The 20,395-nt window shown below is 40.2% G+C and overlaps 1 protein-coding gene across 5 annotated transcripts in view; it reads right to left on the reverse strand.

Moving 5' to 3' along the window:
• The window catches only part of tanc2a (tetratricopeptide repeat, ankyrin repeat and coiled-coil containing 2a), a 50,165-nt gene extending 31,146 nt beyond the window's left edge, over window positions 1–19,019 (reverse strand). The window contains exons 1-4 of one of the 5 annotated variants that reach the window (XM_018698488.1): window positions 18,715–19,019; window positions 5,446–5,510; window positions 2,639–2,728; window positions 2,296–2,403 (exon numbers count right to left, since the gene is read on the reverse strand). In XM_018698488.1, coding sequence (XP_018554004.1) covers window positions 2,296–2,403; window positions 2,639–2,681 — 151 coding nt within the window. In that variant the 5' untranslated portion in view covers window positions 2,682–2,728; window positions 5,446–5,510; window positions 18,715–19,019. Of the gene's footprint in view, window positions 1–2,295; window positions 2,404–2,620; window positions 2,729–5,445; window positions 5,511–18,714 lie in introns of those variants that run through there. The other 4 variants (XM_018698486.1, XM_051073954.1, XM_018698487.1 and 1 more) reach the window with 4 other exon arrangements.
• Between the last annotated feature and the right edge of the window lie 1,376 nt (window positions 19,020–20,395).

Below are 20,395 nucleotides of genomic sequence, written 5' to 3' on the forward strand. Positions count from 1 at the left end.
GAGTGAGGAGGAAAAACACAAAGGAGGGAGGGAGGGCAAAAACACAGAGAAGAGGAAAAGCAGTGAAGAGAAATAAACTGAAATCAGAGCCTGTGCGTGTACGTGGGTATGGTGTACTGACTTTAAGAAGTTGCTCTGGTTCATGATAATCTTTTTTTTTGTTTGTTTTGACAGAAAGTAAGTGATAGAGAGGAAGAAAGTCTGTGAGAGACTCCACATGGTAGTGTTTAGAAGAAGTGTGTCAAATCAACCCTGAGGAGGAGGAAGAGGAGGAGCGGGAGAGGAGAGGAGAGGAGAGGAGAGGAGAGGAGAGGAGAGGAGAGGAGAGGTGGGCAGGGGGGGGTTGGGTTACATTTCTGTGTTTTCTCTCTCACTAAGACACCTAGGGACGATCAAATGTGGGGTCAAAAGTCAACCCCCTCGCTGCTGCCAGACACCGTGTAGCAGGTCACAGCTGTGTATGAGTGTGTATGAAAGAGAGGGAGAAAGAGAGAAACTCTAATGCTGGTTATGTTTCTCTCTTCTCTCTCCTCCCTGTCAACTGTGTGCTTATATAAAATGATGATGTCACGATGAGGACTAATCACCAAAGAATCCTCACATATCCCCTCAACTTTTCCTACTGTGACCACTTATAAATTACCAATAAAAAATAACTTTTATTTCAATTCATCTCTCCTGAGTGAAATAAAAGGAGATTGTTTCCTGCAACTGTCGCCCATTCCAGTGGATCCAGGTGGGGAAATCACTGTAGGATCACACACATTTAAATTGATGTAATGAACTGCAAATAATCACACGGCAGTTTTAACTGTTTGACTGTCAGACTGATCAAGGAAAATCCCAGCACGCTTATCCTGATACTATATTAGTTGCTTGAAAGTTTGACTGTTTGCTTCCTTGACTTTTAAACCCGTTGACTGGCTTCAACTGCAGTTCAGTTGTCTTTGCTCTCAAGCTGTAAATGTCTGCTTAGAAGTGGACTGACCCTCCTATTCAAGCCATCTGTGTGTGGTTGTTTGGTCCACACTGAATTTCGATTTAAACAACCAAAACTGTTCAAACATTGACATAGCTTTTTCAGAGCTCCATTACTGACCGTATTGAGCAGACTGAGAAAATATTTTTTCATGGCCTTTAAAGCTGATCCAGGAAGTCTAGTTAGAGCAGGAAAGTCTAAGTCTACACAGCGCAGTGTTAGCCTTTCAACCTATGCTTCAGTCAGGTTCCTTCTGTAATAAGACATTTCTACAGCCACACAATACAGTGCATTCAATAAGTATTTAGACCCCCTTCACTTTTTTCACATTTTGTTATGTTGCAGCCTCATGCTAAAATAAGGAAGTCCCTCATCAGTCTACGCTCAACATCACATAATGACAAAGCAAAAACAGAATTTTAGAAATTTTCACAAATTTATTAAAAAGGAAAAACTGAAATATCACACTGATGTAAGTATTCAGACCCCAACTTGAAATTTAGCGCAGGTCCCTCTTGATTGTCTTTGAGATGTTTCTACACCTTGATCTGAGTCTACCTGTGGTAAATTCAATTGATTGGACATGATTTGGAAAGGAACAAATCATGTCTGTATAAGATCTCATAGCTGACAATACATATCAGAGCAAAAACCAATCCATGAGGTCAAACAACTGCCTGCAGAGCTCAGAGACAGGGTTGTGTGGAGGCACAGATCTGGGAAAGACTGCAAAAATATTTCTGCATCTTTGAAGGATCCCAACAACAGCACATTTGCCTCCATAATTCTTACATGGAAGGAGTATGGAACAACCAACCAGGACAGCAAGAGTGGTCAGACGAAGCCTCTCCTCAGTTTAAGACACACAAAATCCTACTTCGAGTTAAAAAAAAAAAAGCACCTAAAGGAGTCTCAGACAGTGAGAAACAAGATTCTCTGGACTAATGAAACCAAGACTGAACTATTTGCTGTCAGTTCTAAACATCATATCTGGAGGAAACAAGTCATGATGCTAAGAAGTGGTTGTCCTGAGAATGTTTTTTTTTATTTTTAGTATAAAGCTGCAACATAAAATGTGAAAAAAAGTGAAGGGGTCTGAATACTCTTTGAATGCACTGTACGCTATGGCATTGGCATGCAGTCATTAATCTTTTGCTAATGGTAGCCTTGCAGCAACAGGTGTGATGAGTGTGTGTCCTGTTTGTGCTGTTTGAATGTATATTCCTGTATATTTGACTCAAGACTGATTGGTATTACTGTATTTAACTGAATCACACTAAATGTATTCTGAGGTAAAGAAGACAGATAGTCCCTACCAGTTCTTTTGCCCAGCCGAAGGTTGAGGAGAGGAGAGGATGGAAGCGAACGAGTGAATCCCTCCATCATCCTGACGTCTGGCCCCTCTGGCTCAATGCTACTGCCACCTGTTTGAAAAAAGGAGTGAGTCAGAGAGTTTGAAAGAGTGAAAGAGGTGGCTGCATGAACTCATGGAAATGTACATGTATTACAACTTGCCACCTATTCATCAAAACAGAGACATTTTCTCTGTCAAATGAATATATGGAGCTTCTGACATGAGCTCATGGACGTACATCACACAAGACACAGTACACATGTATAATGACACACAGAGGTGCTGACCACTGTTGTTGCTCTTACGGCTTTTGCCTCCCAGCAGCATCTTCAGGCTGTTTCGGAACATGATTGCTTAGGACAGCAGGTCACACACAGACTTCCTGTCAATAACCCCTGGGAAGAAAGTGAGAAAGTGAAAGAGAGCGAGAGAGCGAGAGAGCGAGAGAGAGAGAGAGAGAGAGAGAGAGAGAGAGAGAGAGAGCTTATAATTCTCTTTCCAGCTGACATTATTAACATCCTGCTATTAACATCCTGTCACATTAATCCAGGTGTACAGCGCAGCTAGTGTGACAGCTCTCATTATTATTCTGCTGATACTTAGTGCCGAAGGTGTTGGTTGCTGTAGCTCCCTCCATTGCATTAACATCCTCCCTAATGTGCTTATATTTTTATGTTTATGTTTATGTATGTATATTTTTTCAGTTTTTTGTGTGTGTTTTTCAATTCAGAATCATTTTTTTGCTAGTGGTAGCTAAGCCTCAAGCTGCTAGTCTCAAGCAGAGTGGGTTTACAGTGGTGTGGTAAACTCACCTCTTCCTAACTCCACAACCCCAGATATTTTTTTTAATTTTCAAACTTAATTTTCAAACAGATTAACCAAAAGAGATACAGCCTGTTTATCAGTGAGCTTTAAAGGTAATGGAAAGCAAATCTTTTCACCTTCAAACAAAGCCAGGCGGGCTGCTTGGTCCAGGTTCCAGCCACTGTGCTCAGCTAAGCTAACTGATAGTAGCTAGCTTGGTGGTTGCAGTTGGAGGGCATTATAATAACCTTAAATGGCTTACATAATGACATGCCAAGCTTGGGACTCTTAATTAGCCTGATAAGGTTGAGTGATTTTGATTTAGTCAACACTAGCCATCTCTAACATTAGCTAACTTACTTGTTAATCCAAATTCCACTAATGGGACTGGCATTACTAGGGCTATGGGACTAGCTGTTCAATGTTACTAACGTTACCATTTTACAGATGATTACAACCTTAGTTGAGCTGCTCAGCCAAAGTGCCAACTTAGTGTCATTTGGTTCCATTCCGTTCTTCACGTTAAGATAATATTAGTGAACAATACTGTGCAAAATACTGTCTTAAGCATGACATAATTAAACAATTGGTTTTGTTTTTGTCTTAGGACAAATTTGTGAGACAATAGTGTAGAAATTTAGCTAAAATGGACCTATGTTACTTATGATGTAGTAGTGACAATTCTCTTTTTATGGTAGTCGTTGTGAAATCAATCTTGAAACTGCTGTAAAGACCAAAAACCACAACAACCATAGCTCTGCCATCTTTTTAACCCCTGCTGTGTTTGCACCCTTGCTTTTCACTGAAATTTTGAATTCAACCCACATTCTAACTGGATGAAAGAAATGTCTGCCTCTACATAATGCTTGTTTCAAATACACACTTTGAGTGTTGTGCGGGTAAATAGCTGACTCAGCAGAATATCTTATTTGTCTGACTGGCAGTAGAATTATTACTCACTTGCGCGTGCACACACACAAACACAAACACACACACATACACACACATGCACACAGGCACTCACACACAGTAAGTCACACTGGTGGTGTGACTTTTGAACAGATCCAACTTGCTGGCTTGTGATGTTGTTGCTAGGAAACCATCTGCCGTTGCTAAGCAATCCATTGATGAGAATGTGCATTAGAATATAACCCTGTTGGTGCTGGTGGTATATGTGCTGACCACAGGACTTTATATGTGTGGGTCACATAGACTGTATATAAAGAGGTGGGTCACCATAACAGCAACTGACCAGAAGGTGATTTAATTAGAGACACAGAGCTTCCATGTGAGGGAAAGCCTTTACACACTCCACTGACTACAACTTCAACTGAGCGACAGAGAGTCAGTAAAAGGCGCAGAAGACCTATAATGTTGATCCATAACTTCAAATCTGTTCCAAACCTTTTGATTCAGTTATAACTGTCTCTGTTGAGCAGCATATCTGACATAAACCCACACACTGATGCTATGCTTCTCTGCCCTACTCCTGTATCACATACAGTATATGGCATTAACGCAACGTTATTGGTAAACAAACAGCCAAGAGCCAAGGCTAGCTAAATAGTGTTTCTTGTCGTGTTTTAAAGGACCAGTGTGTAACAATATATGGGGATCTACTGGTAGAAACAGAGTAAGTTTTCATCAGTGTATAATCACCTAAAACTAATAAATGTTGAGTTTTCATTTGCTTAGAATGAGCCATTTATATCTATATATATATATATATATATATATATATATATATAATATATATATATATATATATGTATATCTACTATGGAGTCCGCCATTTTGCACCACAATGTTTCTACAGTAGTCCAGAACGGACAAACCGACTCCACTCATTACTCTAAATACCAATAAAGATTAGCTGAAAATCAAATTCCAAACTTCATCTCTCTCTTCCTAATTAAGTCAATTACTCACTGGCAGAGTCACCCATCAGAGCAGAAAATTGCTCTTCGATTCCATGCACACACAAATCAGTAAGAGAAACGTTGAGATTTGTGTCTGTGACTAGAGTGAGTTTAAGATACAAAAAGGCCTATATGCGTGTGCATATTCCAAGAATGTGATTTGACTGAGCCAGATGTATAAGAGACAACACAGTCACTGAAAACACAGCAGGTGTTCACATTTCAAGCCAGCATGAGAAGCCATTGACCTCTCTGTTGACCACTGGTGATGACGCCAGCATTGCTTTCTCCCTGTCTCACTCTGTTCTGTGTGTCCTCCCGAGCACCTTGTAGGATTTTAAAAGAAAAGATGTGTGAGTGGAGAGCAAATAAAGATCCTGAAACTTTACCTTCTCTGTGTGCTGTCTAGGTTGCTGAATGACAAGAGGCAGCTACCGTTTTCCTGACATGGCATCTGGTAAAAATGAGCACACAACATATTTGCAATGTAAGACAAACTAGAAGAAACAAGTGGGTTAGAGTACCCTGTACAGTGTGTTCACACTACAAAAGTGACAGTGTAGTCAATAAGTGAGTAAAAAACACTTCTTCAGTGTGATGTTGACACACACCACAAAAGAAATAAGAGCGATATTCACACTGCTTTCACTGTCTGCAAAAAACTGTGTACTGTAATGATTAGTAGCCCTACAGAGCACTGTACACAACTAATAACTATGGGGTTAGGACACAACAAAGGACTCATGACACTCACCAACACTTATCTATCCACATTACAAATGGAATACAAACCTAACAGCAAAATAAGTCTGTCTAATTAACAAGTCTGTCTCCAGGTGTTGGAGAGAACTGCTGCATATGTGTAAAAAGTAGTGTAAAATCATTTGTGGCTCCAGAGGGAGGTGTGTCAAATATGATAAATGTCGTCAAGTGATGTCACTTGCCTCTCACTTCTGCTTGATGATAGCAGCATGAGGCAACTAGCATAACATGCACAAATCTTTGACTGTACTGTTGACTGCTGAGTTGCGTTGTGGGTAATGCAGGCACCAACTTTTGACAATGAAAAAGTAGGCTCTGGCATATTTCCCAAAATGTCAAACTGCTGCTTTAAGAGATTCACATACACACACACACTCACACTCACAAACACACATACAGATAGTAAATACACAGGTACATTATGGATGAGGTAGTCTCTCAATAGATCATCAGCATAACATGTGGAATGTGGCAGCGAATGTACTACATCTTCTCCTACTCAGTGGGCAATGCTGTGGTATTCTCTCCATCAGGTTTAGCTAGTATTGTATATTTTGCTGAGGCGGCACAGTGGTGCAGTGGTTAGCACTGTCGCCTCACAGTAAAAAGGTTCTGGTTCTGTCTGGAGTTTGCATGTTCTCTCTGTGCCTGTGTGGGTTCTCTCTGGGTACTCCAGCTTCCTCCCACAGTCCAAACACATGCAGGTTAACTGGTGACTCTAAATTGCCTGTAGGTGTGAATGTGAGTGTGAATGGTTGTTTCTCTGTATGTGTTGGCCCTGTGATGGACTGGTGATCTGGTCCAGGGTGTACCCCACCTCTCACCCAATGTCAGTTGGGATAGACTCCAGCCCCCCCGCAACCCTTAACGGATAAGCAGTATAGATAATAGATGGATGAATATTTTGCTCTAATTCTGTTTATTAGTGCAACCCAAGTTGTAGCCCACTTGACATATGACAACAGACCAACAGTTCCTCACCTCCCATGAGCTACAGCACCATGGCTGCATGATGCCAAACAGGGCTACAGCATAGACCTCTCCAGGCAGCCTGTAGCCAAGAAAGAAGCGCGTGAAGCAGGACAACCAAAATCAAGACAGCCCCAGAAATCACCTTGTGACCATAACGAGAATGTCCTCCAGGTTCAGGATGTCTCAACCTGCTAGTGTGGCATCTAGAATACTCAAGGGGGCTCTGACACACACAAGCAAAATCTCCAGAACAAAAACCAGACCAGTAATTGTTTTGGTGATGACATGTGCTGGCACAAACAAGGCACAACCAGGCACTACCAATACATAGCACCCAAAATATTAATTCTACCATTGAGTCACCCCCCAATTAGGGGAAACTCATTTATGTCTGTAAATTACAATCAACATATACAATTTGCAAAATATCATTCCTTATTTATCAGCATAAACTTGGTCTCAGGTGCCAGGGCGAGCTGCCAGTACCCCTTGATCAGGTCGCAACAGGACTGCACCACTAACTGGTTGATGTTCCAATTATCCCCAGCTCAATCTCCTGCTTGAACTTCTGCACCAAACATTCTGGGATCTTGTAGCATTTCCAGCGAGGAGTAGCATCTCCCTTCAGGTGGACCATGTGCTGGACCAGAGTTGTGAAGCCAAATTTTTCTTGGAAAGGCTTCGGATGCTCTTATCTCATCCTGCTGGACAGACTGGAGATGGGACATGTCCACTGCACTGGGCTTGGAGATATGGCAAACAACTGTTCTCTCTTCCTCTCCACTGAGGATACAGATTGGGAGCTGCTGCTGCTGCTGCACAGGCTACTGGATTAGCAGTGAAGGCACCTGATCCTTCAACCAGTTTACATGAAAATACAGATTTTTTTTCTACTTGTCAGGCATGCACAGTGCATCGGTTACCTTACCCAGGCACTAAGTGATTTGGTAAGGCCCCTGCTATTTGACCAACAGCTTACTGTTACTGGTTGGGAGCAGCAGCAACACCTGCTGGCCTAAATGAAAAGTCCTGTCCCTGGTTTTTCTGTCATGCTGGATCTGGTTGGCTTGCACAGTCCTCATGTGCTCCTGTGCTAGAGCAGTCATTTGTTCCAGTCTGTCTCTCATTTTCACCACATAGGCAACAACTTGCAATTTGATTCTCTCAGTGCTCCTTCAGAAGGTCCAATGGCCCCCTCAACTGGCGACCATAGAGAAACTCAAAGGGTGAGAATCCTGTTGAAGCCTGTGGCACCTCATGGTATGCAAAAAGCAAGTATGGTCCCAGTCAGAGCCTCTGTGGGAAACAAATCCCTGCAGCATGTCCTTTGAGAGTCTGACTGAACCTCTCCATCAGCCTGCATCCAGATGGTCTTGATGCCCTTCACTCCTAACAACTGATACAACATGCCACGGTCTGTGAGGACATCTCTACCCTTGAATCTGAGAGGAAAGGCTTCTTGGTAACAGCATAACAAATGACCGAGATGTACTGATCACCCATTACATCCATGCCTATGGTTACTCCTCATGGGTATTTCTTGCCCTCTGAGCCCTGGTTGTGACCGTGTTACACACTGCAGGTTGAGGATACAGCCACTGTTGCTGCATCATGTACAAAGGACTTAACATATGTCTACAACCACATTGCCTCAAAGCATTCTGGGAAGTTCCACCCACCTTGGGACACTACAACATCATTGTGGATCAATACTAGATAAAAATGCCCAATCTGTTTGCAACATTTGCAAGTTTGTTTTCACGTCATTTCATTTATTACGTATTAATGAAAAGTCATCTCTACATTCTGCAGTCACAACTGAGTCAGCATGCAGCAGGCTAACAGCTGACTGTTCCCAGCTGAGGCTATGAGAAACTCACACTGAAGAGGAGAGGCAAGACCCTTGTGTGGCAGCTGTATTTCGATAAAACCCCTACAGCCTGTACACCAAAATAAAGGCTGACCTGTAGTTTTTAGCTGTGTGCTTTAATTTCCTCCTTCTACTACTAGTAGTAATAATAATCATAATAATAATAATAATAATGATGTGCAGTAACTAGTTTTCATTTTTAATGAGAAACAGTGTTTTGATTTGTAAAGCTTTGTTGTCTCTCTTTGTTGCCAGTTTCAGATGATTTGCAGTCTACCTGGGAAAATAGTAATTCCAACATGAACATGATGCAGCCTACATTATTCCCTTAAACTGAAGGATGCTTTACAAATCTTCACTGTAAATTGTTTCTATTCCCAATGCAAAGCAGAATATTTTAATTTCTAAAAGGTTTTTTTTTTTTAGTTTCTGATTACTCAGTTTCCCCTATATAGAGGTGGGGTGGTGAAGAGTTCAAACAATTCATCAAACTTATGGAAATATATTTCATAATTAATCATATGCTTTTTTGATGCTTTGAAAGCAAAATAATTGTGTTGGCAATGAAAATTAGAATAGAAAATACTACTTCTAGATTTTTAGAGATTTAACGTGACCCCTGGTCTTCTATCTGAATACAGAGACAGATCATTTTGTTGGTTGAACAGATACAGACACTAATACAAGTAATGACTCTCTGATGAATATTCATTCCTGGTACAACCAGGCTCAGCAGCAGATATCTCAAAACCAGGGCAAATATAACCACAACTATCTGCACGGCCAGCCTAGAAATAAGCTTAATCCTTGTCTGAGAAAGAGTCCCACAAAAGCCAGATGTCTTCCTATTCCTCTGATCTGATGTAAACACAGCAGTGTCTAACTTAGCCTTCCTTATGTGTGTAATGTGTGTCAGTGTGCTAATCCTTGATGACAAGCATCCAGACACACGCATGCACACAGACACACGACTCAACTGCAGTAAATATATTAGAATGACAGAGTACATTATTTATGTATGTTAATGTGCTAAAGACAAATTAGACAGTGGCTGAGAAAATGGAGCAAAACTCCTCTGTGTCTGGCTGAGAGAAAGAAAAGGCAAGAAAGAAACAGAGAGAGCAAGAGAGAGAGAGAGAGCGAGAAAATGAGATACAATATAGTATGAAAGTACAAAATCAGAAAAATTCATTCAAATGTTCAGACTTCATTTTGAGCCTGCCAAACATATTTTGGTATTTTCACCTGCACTTGGAAAAAGGGTGGGCTCATAAAGAATACATTATTACATATTATAGGTGAGTGTGTTGGAGGTTGTGACAATCACATTCACTTCTTCCATCCCTTTTGAACACAGGAATCTTCTCATCATGATGCATTGACAATTTGGAATGCCTGTGGAGAGTTTTCCTCTGAGGAAACTTAGAAAAGAACTTGAAAAAGTGATAATTGACTATCTGGTTATGAAATTGTTACTTGCTTAATTTGTGATTAAACGTGATCCTGCACAAGTAGATTAGGATTTTTAAATGAACACTCTTTTGTTTCTGGGAACACAACTACAAAGTTAACTGAAATAACTTCTATCGCATCATGTTCACATCATAGCCACACTTCTACCTGTACTCTAATTAAAATGGAGAGCTCAAGGCAACACTTGGACCAGACTCAATAAAAAGTCTTTGCCCAATCTTTACCAGGTGTTTTGGATGGAGACACTGAGGGAATTACTAGCAGCTGAAAGAAAGATCTCCATTTTTTCTTGAGACTATGTGAACACTTTATCCAACACTGACTGATTGTTAACTGAAGCCTAAACTGTAGAATAATTAATTTCAAGGACAGGTTTGATGATGTGGTCACCACCACTACTAGTACTTACTGTTGTTAACCATCACTCATGAATCTTTTTTCTGTCTCACAAGCATTCATGCCATAATCAGAGTATAACTTTCATAACATATATAGATAGAGGGACAAAAGACAATATTTGAAACTAATTCATATCTGTGAATAAAATTACATTTAATAGCATGTATTATGTAGGCTAGGCTGTGAAGTTCACAGCTCTCATTCTACCTCTCACCTCAATGGGTGCTACAAGCTATAAAGTCACTTTGAGTAACACCTTATATTACATATATTATATTATATATATATATTACACAAAAAGCACAGTATCCAGTATGAGCAACTGGAAATTTAACTTGTGCACTCTTGCAGTATTGTATGAGGAAAAAACAAATACATTTTAAAAAGCTTGAAATGCACATTAAATTAAAGAGAGATGTGGGAAATTTAAAATCCGATCTGAGTCACTCATGGCAGTCTGCAGCCAGTAAATGTGACTCAGAGCTGACATGGTGAGAAGCTCATTCATGTGAGTGTTTGTCCATATGTGTGAAAGAGAGATAAGTGCGGTGTTTGCATGTCTCTCTCTCTCTCTCTCCTCTCTCTCTCTCTCATTCACTCACTCACACGCACACACACACACACACCATCTGTCGTCAGTTACTGCTCCATCTGACCTCCTCTAACTTTTCTGTCTTGAACACAAACACAGAAGACTTTTGTCCAAATTGGAGAGTATGATAAAACATACAGAATAATCAGTTAATAAGATAAGATGATAAGATAATCCAACATCTAGTGCTTGACTTGATGCTACTGTTTAGCACAGCGACCTGTTAATGCTACAAACCAAAGCTTCACATTAACAAATAACAATGTATTCTTTTTACACTCTCTGGCAGCTATTCCTAAAACAAAGTATTACCATACAGTTCACACATCTGTCAAATAGAACACAAAGCTTAAGTATGGCAGCCATGTCGGCAGTTCCTCATTGACCTAAACTGGTCACTGACTTCATCATGCTAGCACATTTACAGATAGAAAAGTGGCCCCATTTTACTTCCATACACACAGAAACAGAACAGATGGACGACCTAATTACTGCCCAACACTGTTTTCAGTATTACCAACTGACATACTGACTTAAGTATAATTAGGCCACAATTATCATAACAAAACAATTTAAAAATCTATTTGTATTTTTTACTACTTGATTGGATATCATAACTAAATATCATAAAATATATTTTTATGAAAAAATTAGTTTTTACTATTACTACTACTTCACATATCATGGAAATAAAATGCTAAAATACAGTGTTTACACCAGGACATTACTACTAATTTTCCCTTTTTTCTACCACAAAATACCCAGATTTGTTAATTTGTTGTAATGTGTCTTGAATTAAATTCGATTCCATAAGTTTCACTACTCAGTGTGTGGGACTGTGCTGGTGTGCATATTTCATGTCATATCATAACAACTAAAATATGAAAATAGAATAAACAATCTGGAATAACAACATAAACACAATCTATGTCCCAGTCTTAAGACTGCTTTGACAGGAGTGCAGTGAGATTCAGACATCATTTAACCTGCCCAAGTCAGTTTCACCTTTGTCAAGTATAGAACTTTGTTCCCAACCTCCTAGGTTAAAAATGTCTTATATACAACATCTTGGGAGTAATTTGAACAAAGAGACAATGACTAATTTGAGCAATTTGACAAGTCAGTATAAATCAATGTTCACCTGTATGTTGGAAAGCTAGACAGCTTTCTGTAAGTCACTTGGGAGGATATTAATGATTACTGATTACTTTCCTACCATCAACTTATTGTGAGTGTTTTTTTTTAATCGCAATGTGCGATACAATCGTATATCGTCCCATCCCTAATTGTGAGCATGTTAGATTGCTGATGTTACTAATGCACCACTGTCCCCAGAGCCTCACAGAGTCACCAGAATGGTTGGAGACTCTAAGTCTTCTTGGTCTATGGTGGCAACATCTATAATCTGCAGTATAGTGCTAACATTAGTAGACACATTAATCAAGAATGCAAATTACTGGCTGTAGCTCTATGCAGAGTTAAAAATGCTACTGATGCAAATTAAATTCAAATGATCCTACCTGTTCTACCTGTTCCCAGGTGAAATCTACATTGTGTGTATGTGTTTGTGCAGCAGAGCCAATATCCATTTCTCCAACAACTTTCTCATGAGGATTCTCAGATGATGCTTAGCTCTGCTTCTTCTTTAGGTCAACCTGGGATTTACACTGACTGATTGCCCCCCCCCACACACCCCCCTTCAACACCTCACTTTTTAACAAACCACACAAAGAGTTGCAGCTTTCCATAAGCAGAGGAAATCACCAGTATCATTTACACAACTTATTCAGACACATACTTACACACACTAAACCCAGAGCATACATACAGGATTGATTTGCTCAACTAGGCTTAGTTGTATGACTGTACGTTTGTTTGTTATGAGTAATAGCGGAGTGCAGAAGGCTTGCTTTCAACTGAACCCACACACACACACACACACACACACACACACACACACACACACACACATACACACACACATTCACACACTCTACCAGACTCTTATCTCTCTTCCCCAGAGAAGCCAATCCTGACTTCCTGCAGTCGCTCAGGCCTCCCTAAGCTTGCCTACATACAGGAAGGGAGTGTGTGTGTGTGTGTGTGTGTGTGTGTGGCCTCAAAAAAGAGCTTCCTGTAGATAAACAAACAAAGGGCTAACTGATATGCTCACCTCTTACCCTTTCTTCATGCTGTAAATGATTTGCATTTATACACACTACTAAGTCATTTAAAGCTTAACTAGGAAACACACTGGTGGCCCTCAGTGGCTGCAAGTGGAAGTTTGTAATTTGAGGACTTCACTACTCAGAAACATTTCCTGTGTGGAAGCAAAATAGATGACTTTGTGAGTTGGCATTTCATTTTGATGAAAAGTGTCTGTGCAAGCACTTTGCTAATCACTGCTCCATCCAAGGTAATTCAGTGAAAACTGTACAGTCACTGCTACAAAATAACATTAGAATGATGTCAAAAATGATCTTGGATGAGACAATAAGGTAATAAGGTGCCCAAGCACCAGGGGTGGAAGTAACAAATTACATTTCCGCCTGGTTTTTTGTGTACTTTTAAATAAAAAGTAATTCCAGTAATTTTTTTCTTTTTTTTTTTTTTTACTTTGCAACATTTGAAAATTGAAACTGTTGCAGAGAAAAAGCTAATGTCAAAATGAAGCCATGATTACTCGTGTGAGAATGCAACAAAAAGAGCCAACTCAGCAGATACAGGTTACTGTAGCATCATCCTGTGGCTGCAGGAGGGCAGAGCTCTGTGTTCGGAGAGGAGTTGCTCTCTGCTCTCAAGTTGTTAGTGTTTACACTCACTATGGGTGAGGGGGTGCAAGGGGCAGCTTCAAAATCATTTCGATAGTAGACTGACTTGTAAAGGTTAAATGGTGCCTCTGTCATTCCCACTTCATGCCCTGAACACCTGTTCTTGCATCATATAACTCTGGTGAGTAGGTACGATCTCCAACCAGAAGCATGTGACTGAGTGATAGTCAGCAGCTTAAAGAGTAATGTCAAACTGTAGATTAGTTAAAAAGAAGTAATTAAAAACCAGCGTTCATCTCCAGTAGTCAGCAGGAAACTGAAAATATGCGAAAGTACTTCTGGTTCTGAAAGCTGTGGATCGGGAGGAATATGGACCATTTGGCCGTGTTTGAGTTCAGTTTGTGGGACTACACAGTCAGAGCTCCGGTCAAGTGATTGATAGGCTTTGTTTTCTGTACATGAAAACTGCTTATCTATTCGGACTAGGAGCCCAACAGAATTTATTACAGATGGCAGATTACAGCTGCAGAGGCCACTCCTGCTCAGCAAAAGATACATTGCGTTGCTTCAAGAATGCAGGCATGATTTAGATTAGCATTGCCTCTGCATAAATTAAAAATGGACTGCTACCTTAATCGCTGATTTAATGCACCACTCTGAAACCATAGCAACTGCCCCAAATTAAACACACCTGCTATTTCAAATGACCAACAGGTGCCTGCTGGTTCTGACTAAACACTTCACATCTACCATTAGAGAGATCTGTACCACCTTTCTGTTTGTTTTTTTTAAAATCCCTGTCGTAGCTACATGCTAATTCAGCTCAATGTTCAAAAAAACACAGTGAGACCAGAGAGGCTGAGTGGACACAGTCATGTTTTGCATTGAAAATGAACTGGCAGAGCAGCTGCATTGTTGGAGGACTTCACAGTGCTCAGGGCTTGCAGACTGAAAGTCAGACAGTTGTGTGCAACAAATGACAGACTGATGCAGCTCACTACACAGAGGAGAACATCTCTGCCTTTGCTGCTGCTTTATTCTGCTGTTAATTCTATAAGAAGAGGCAGGCTTTCAGTGCGGTTCCCACCTGGGAATAGTGCATATGCATTGATATACCATGGCGTATACACCTGGACATATGCCTGGTAGCCTTGAGATGTTAGGTAATTTACTAGTTCATATATCATATCTATCATATAATATCACCATATAGCCTTTTTACCCCTTGCAGTAGCATTTATTCAGAGTCCATTTTAATTATTTAAAAATTAAATAATTGGAAATTGAAAATTTACACAGACTATAGTAGTCTGCCCTATGGTCCAGCATTCTTCAAATTCAGCTAGATCTTTTGCATGCCTTATTGACATATACTGTATCATAAAACTTAATGAATAAAAACAGAGAACACTACCAACCAAAGCCATAATGGTCAGGCACCGTTCTATCTTAAACAGCTTACAATTCCCTACAATCCCACTAGAACATTGTGCTCCCAGAGTGCTGGTTTACTGGTGGTTCTGAGAGTTTCCAGGAGTAGAATGGGAGGCAGAGCCTTCAGTTATCAGGCTCCTCTACTGTGGAACCTTCTCCCAGTTTGGGTCCAGGGGTTAGACACCCTCTGTACCTTTAAGAGTAGGCTTAAAACTTTCCTCTGTGATAAAGCTTATAGTTAGGGTTGGCTCAGGCTTGAACCATCCCTTAGTTATGCTGCTATAGGCCTAGACTGCTGTGGGGCTTCCCATGATACAATAAGCTCCTCTCTCTCTCTGTCAGTATGGATTCATATCCCATTAATACATGTTACTAACTCGACATCTTCTCTTTCCTGTAGTATTGTGCTCTTTCCTCTCTCTCTCTCCTCTTCTGTCTCTTTCTGCAGGTATTTCTGCCTCTGGAGCTGTAGAGTCTGATCTGTGATGACAAGTCTCCTGCTGCTCCTACAACTCACTCAACACCTGCTGCTAGAATTAGAAATTATTAGTACTGCTTCTAGTATTAGTGCTACTATTGTAATTAATTGTCATTACTATTATTGCTACCCCCCTTCTTAACCTAACTGGTCGAGGCAGATGGCCACAACACCTCTGAACACAGTTGAATTTGAATTCACATTTGAATCAATAACACATCGTTCCCTCCAGTTACTCTGGCTTCCTCCTACAGTCCAAAGACACGACAGTTAGGTTAACTGGTGACTCTGCCCGTGTGAATAGCTGTTGGTCTTTTTACGTCAGTTTTGCGATAGACTGACGATTGGGGGGGGCAGCCAAGCCAAGAGCCATAAAAAAGTGACCTGTTTCTGCTTTCTGTCCAATGTCCAACATGTCCAATGTTTCCACCATAACTGCAGTTCAAAATAAATAGCTAACTATCTAGCTAGATATGTTGATTGATAGGATATGTTTCTACATATCTAGCTGACCTGTTTCTTGAGTTGGCCACCTTTCACAAGTTTGACACATCCAGTCCAGTCCATCCAGTGTTTTCATGGGAATTGTTTTTGGTGATTACCACCAAAGTGTAAGTGGAATTAATTGATATTAAGATTGAAGACTGTCTAATTACTATATGACGGTGACTTTGATGAGAGAGAGTATAAAGTATACTAAAAGATCCCATACTGGAACAATGGGTTTCAAATGTGTTGTGTTTTTTGATAAGTCTGAGGTGTAAAATAAAGCCCCCCCCCCTCAACAAAACCAGATAACCAGAAGTCATCAAGCACCAGCAAGAGCGGGCAGCTGAGTTGTCTGTGGGAGGGTAAGACAAACATGAGACTACACAACAAACTGGTGTTGGTGATTGTAAGCTTGTTGTGATGATCTGATTCAGTTTTAGGCTAATGGCTAACAATAAGCTAGTGGCGTTTGAGTGGGCTGCTGTTAGGGCGACCTGAAGTGTGATGATTGGCGCAGAGCTGGGTGAACAGCATGAACTGTGAATGCAGCTGTATGTGTATATTATGAACTGCTAAGGTCTTACTGATCCTGTGACCACTATGTCAAGGACAGTTAGGAAAATAAAAAATATCATGTTTTCATATAACTAAGAAAAACTAAATTAAGTTTTTGCAAATATTTATTTTTGATGAATTATTCCAGGAGATTATTTAAAGGTTAGAGGGCCCTCTCTTGACCCAGGGCCCAAGACAACTGACCAGTGTTCAAATATGTTTTTATTGTGTTAATATTTTTGGTCAAATCTCTCAACACGTATGTGTATCTTTTGTAACTACACAGACAGAAAGACAGATAGACAGACCAAAAAATTTATCTATTTATCTGCTAAGAAACTACATAGCTAGAATGTTTCAATAGATAGATACATAGATATATAGCTGGGTAGAATTGACAATAAAAGCAACCCTGCCTATAGAACACACACTCAAGTGCCAGCAGATATTTGTGGATTAATAAATAACAAAGTCCTCTGAGAGGTAATTCTATCATTTCTTCAACTGCTTGCCACCAGGGGCGGGTCTACTGAGGTGGCAGCTGCCAACCCTTAAAAAAATGCCCTGCCATCCCAGCTGCCGCCCCAGCTTTGCATAATCTAATTCAAAAATACAGGAATGAAAAGTTGTGGCTGGCAGACCATACAGACTGCTTCCATCCCTGCAGCAGGCAGCGGGTGTCTGCGCTGCAAAGTAACACAACTAACCTGTTCAAGCACCTGACAAAACACCAAAAACATGAGCACAGTGGCTGCATGTTGGCCACCCAGACGTGTTTAGAAAAATGTCTGAAAATTTGGTAATAAAACACTTTCTTCTTATGCCACCTTTATATATTTTCAGGTTCTGATTCAGATTCACACGTTATTGGCCCCAGGGGGAAATATGTTTTCACAGTCTGTACGCACACAGAAAAATACAACCAATTTACACAGACAAAGCACCACAACAAAGAAACACTGCTACCTTCTACTCAGGTTATTTAAAGCTGTGATGGCAGCTGGAATCAAACTTTTTCCAAAGTGTGTTTTTTTTTACAGGTTATTTGTCTGTATCTGATACCAGAGGGGAGGGGTGTGAAACATGGGGATAGAGGGTGGCAGGTGTTGCGTGTTATGATCTGTGTTCTGCGAGTGATAGCAGTGTCAACAAGGGCTGGTAGATTGGGGGTGGGGAGGCTAATTTATATTCAATGCTTTACTCATGTGCCACAATAATGTCATGTTTTCGAGTTAAGGTATCTTCATCTGGGGGCTTATCCAAGCAAATATGTGACTGTTTGTGCCTAAATCAACATACGTATATCTGCCACCTCTACATGCCACCTCATGAATGTTTGTCTAGATCCACCTCTGCACGCTCTACTACGACCATAATGCTGTGCTGGTGTCTGGCTTCCAATCACAACTGCCCGTTATATCATCAAGACAAAATGTAAGTGTGTTAGTGTAGTATTTATTCTTTTATACTGTTACAATATTTGTGCAGCAGCTTGGAGCTGGTGAATTCAGTATCTTAAAGATGACTGCTACCAGGGACCACATTCTAATTATTTTACAACGATGGGAACTACTATTATTAGTCTGAAAAATGATGATCATCATCATCATCATCATCATTAGCAGTATCACATATTATTAAATACTATTATAATACATTTGATTGATTTCTTTTATATTATGGCTGTGCTGGTGAGAGATGTGAGTATCCATCCACACACACACACACACATACACACACACACCAGCCATCTTACTACAATATCTATTTGTACTTCCCTCACACACAAACACGCACACCCACATACACGCGTGCGCGCATTTATATACACACATGAATACACAGGAGATCCAGTAAGCCTACCTTGAGTGTTTGTTTTCCCTCAGATCACCGGCGATAGGAATAATGTCAGACCGGCAGATAATAGGTCGGTTACGGTCGGGTTAATATCAAACGCTCGGTGAGTTCTCTTTCGTAAATTCCCGGTACAAACCAGCGGGGTCGTTGCGCGTGAGGCAGATTCCCACTCTTCCCAGTTCCCCATTCATTACCAGGTATTAGTATCTCTTTATCAATAGACGGATGGTGATATAAATGACCATTATTTCCTTTCCTCCGGTGAGCACGAGCTGACGTCTGAAGAGCCCTGGTGGCACGAGTCTCCTCCGGTCGACGGTAGGTGATGAATTATTCACGAGAGGGGCGTGGCCAATAAGATCAGCGTGTGTGTGTGTGTGTGTGTGTGTGTGTGGCAACAACAGAACCCCCAGCTACAGCTGAACCAGCAGCTGTCATGATGAAGCGGAGGACATCTGGTGGTCGAAAGATAATTTTCACCTAATAATAAACAAATCACAGCAAGGATAGGAGTGCAGGCTGTACTGTAGAATAATATGTAAAAAATAAACACAAGTGTAGGTAAAAATAAAAAAATAATCATAACATGACAGTAAGGCTGAAAGTAGAAGTAGAATTGAATTGAAAAAGTGACCTTTGTATCATTTGTAGAACAGCAAGAAACTGGCATATTATTAGTGTCCCAAGACTGTTTTTGTGTCTGTATGTTGTTGTTGTTGTTGTTATTATTATTATTATTATTATTATTATTATTATTATTATTATACATATTGCATGCAATTTATTCTATAACTTTTATCAAAGTAAGCACAAAAAATTCATGTTTATATTTTTATTATGACAAAAGGACCCACCACCTCAAAAATCTCACAGTTACTTGCACACTCTGAAACACAAACACTTAGATATCAATGTGTGACTTGAGCAAACAGTTCCATGCAATGTACAGTGTGTCCTGTGGAGCCCAGACTGTGAGCTGAGTAGGGGACTCTGGACAGATCACCACCAAGACCAGCAGGAGCAGAGCCAGACTGTCAGCAGCTACTGAGGAGACCAGCAGCAAAAACACTGGGAGAGAACACACTGTCAGTCACTGTCTGTTTCTCAGAACATCCTCTGCAGTATAGGGTCCTACTAAAGGTATAATCCCACAAGTTGTTCTTTAATTACTGCCTTTTCTCAATCTGACAAAGACTGGTATGGTATGATTCATAGGCATGGGTTTGGGGATAGACATAGTAATATGGCATTTATTATTTCAAACACTGAGGAATGTCTTCACTGGATATAACTGACATCAGTCAGCTGATATTCATTTTAATAAACAAAACAATTCCATTATAATCCATAGCACTACCATCACTGATTCTAAAGAATGATAAATTATCATCACTGCCACCATTAACAACAATTATTATTATATAGACTAATAGTATTAATATTATATAAACACATGTTTATATAATGATGATTCCTGTGGATCAGCTACAGAACTGATCTTTATTAGGATTAAAAACATGATGCTGTTTTTATTGTTCTAATTGTATACTATACATATTAATACAGTGATGATGCTGACACACACAAATGACCTACTCAAACCCATGACGCAACTCCACCCACCAAATCCTTTGTAATGTAATGTATGTAATGGCAGTTGCTGCATGACGGGTCATGGATCTCAAGA

This window comes from Lates calcarifer, linkage group LG11 (assembly GCF_001640805.2).
Source record: "Lates calcarifer isolate ASB-BC8 linkage group LG11, TLL_Latcal_v3, whole genome shotgun sequence".
NCBI lineage: Eukaryota > Metazoa > Chordata > Actinopteri > Centropomidae > Lates > Lates calcarifer.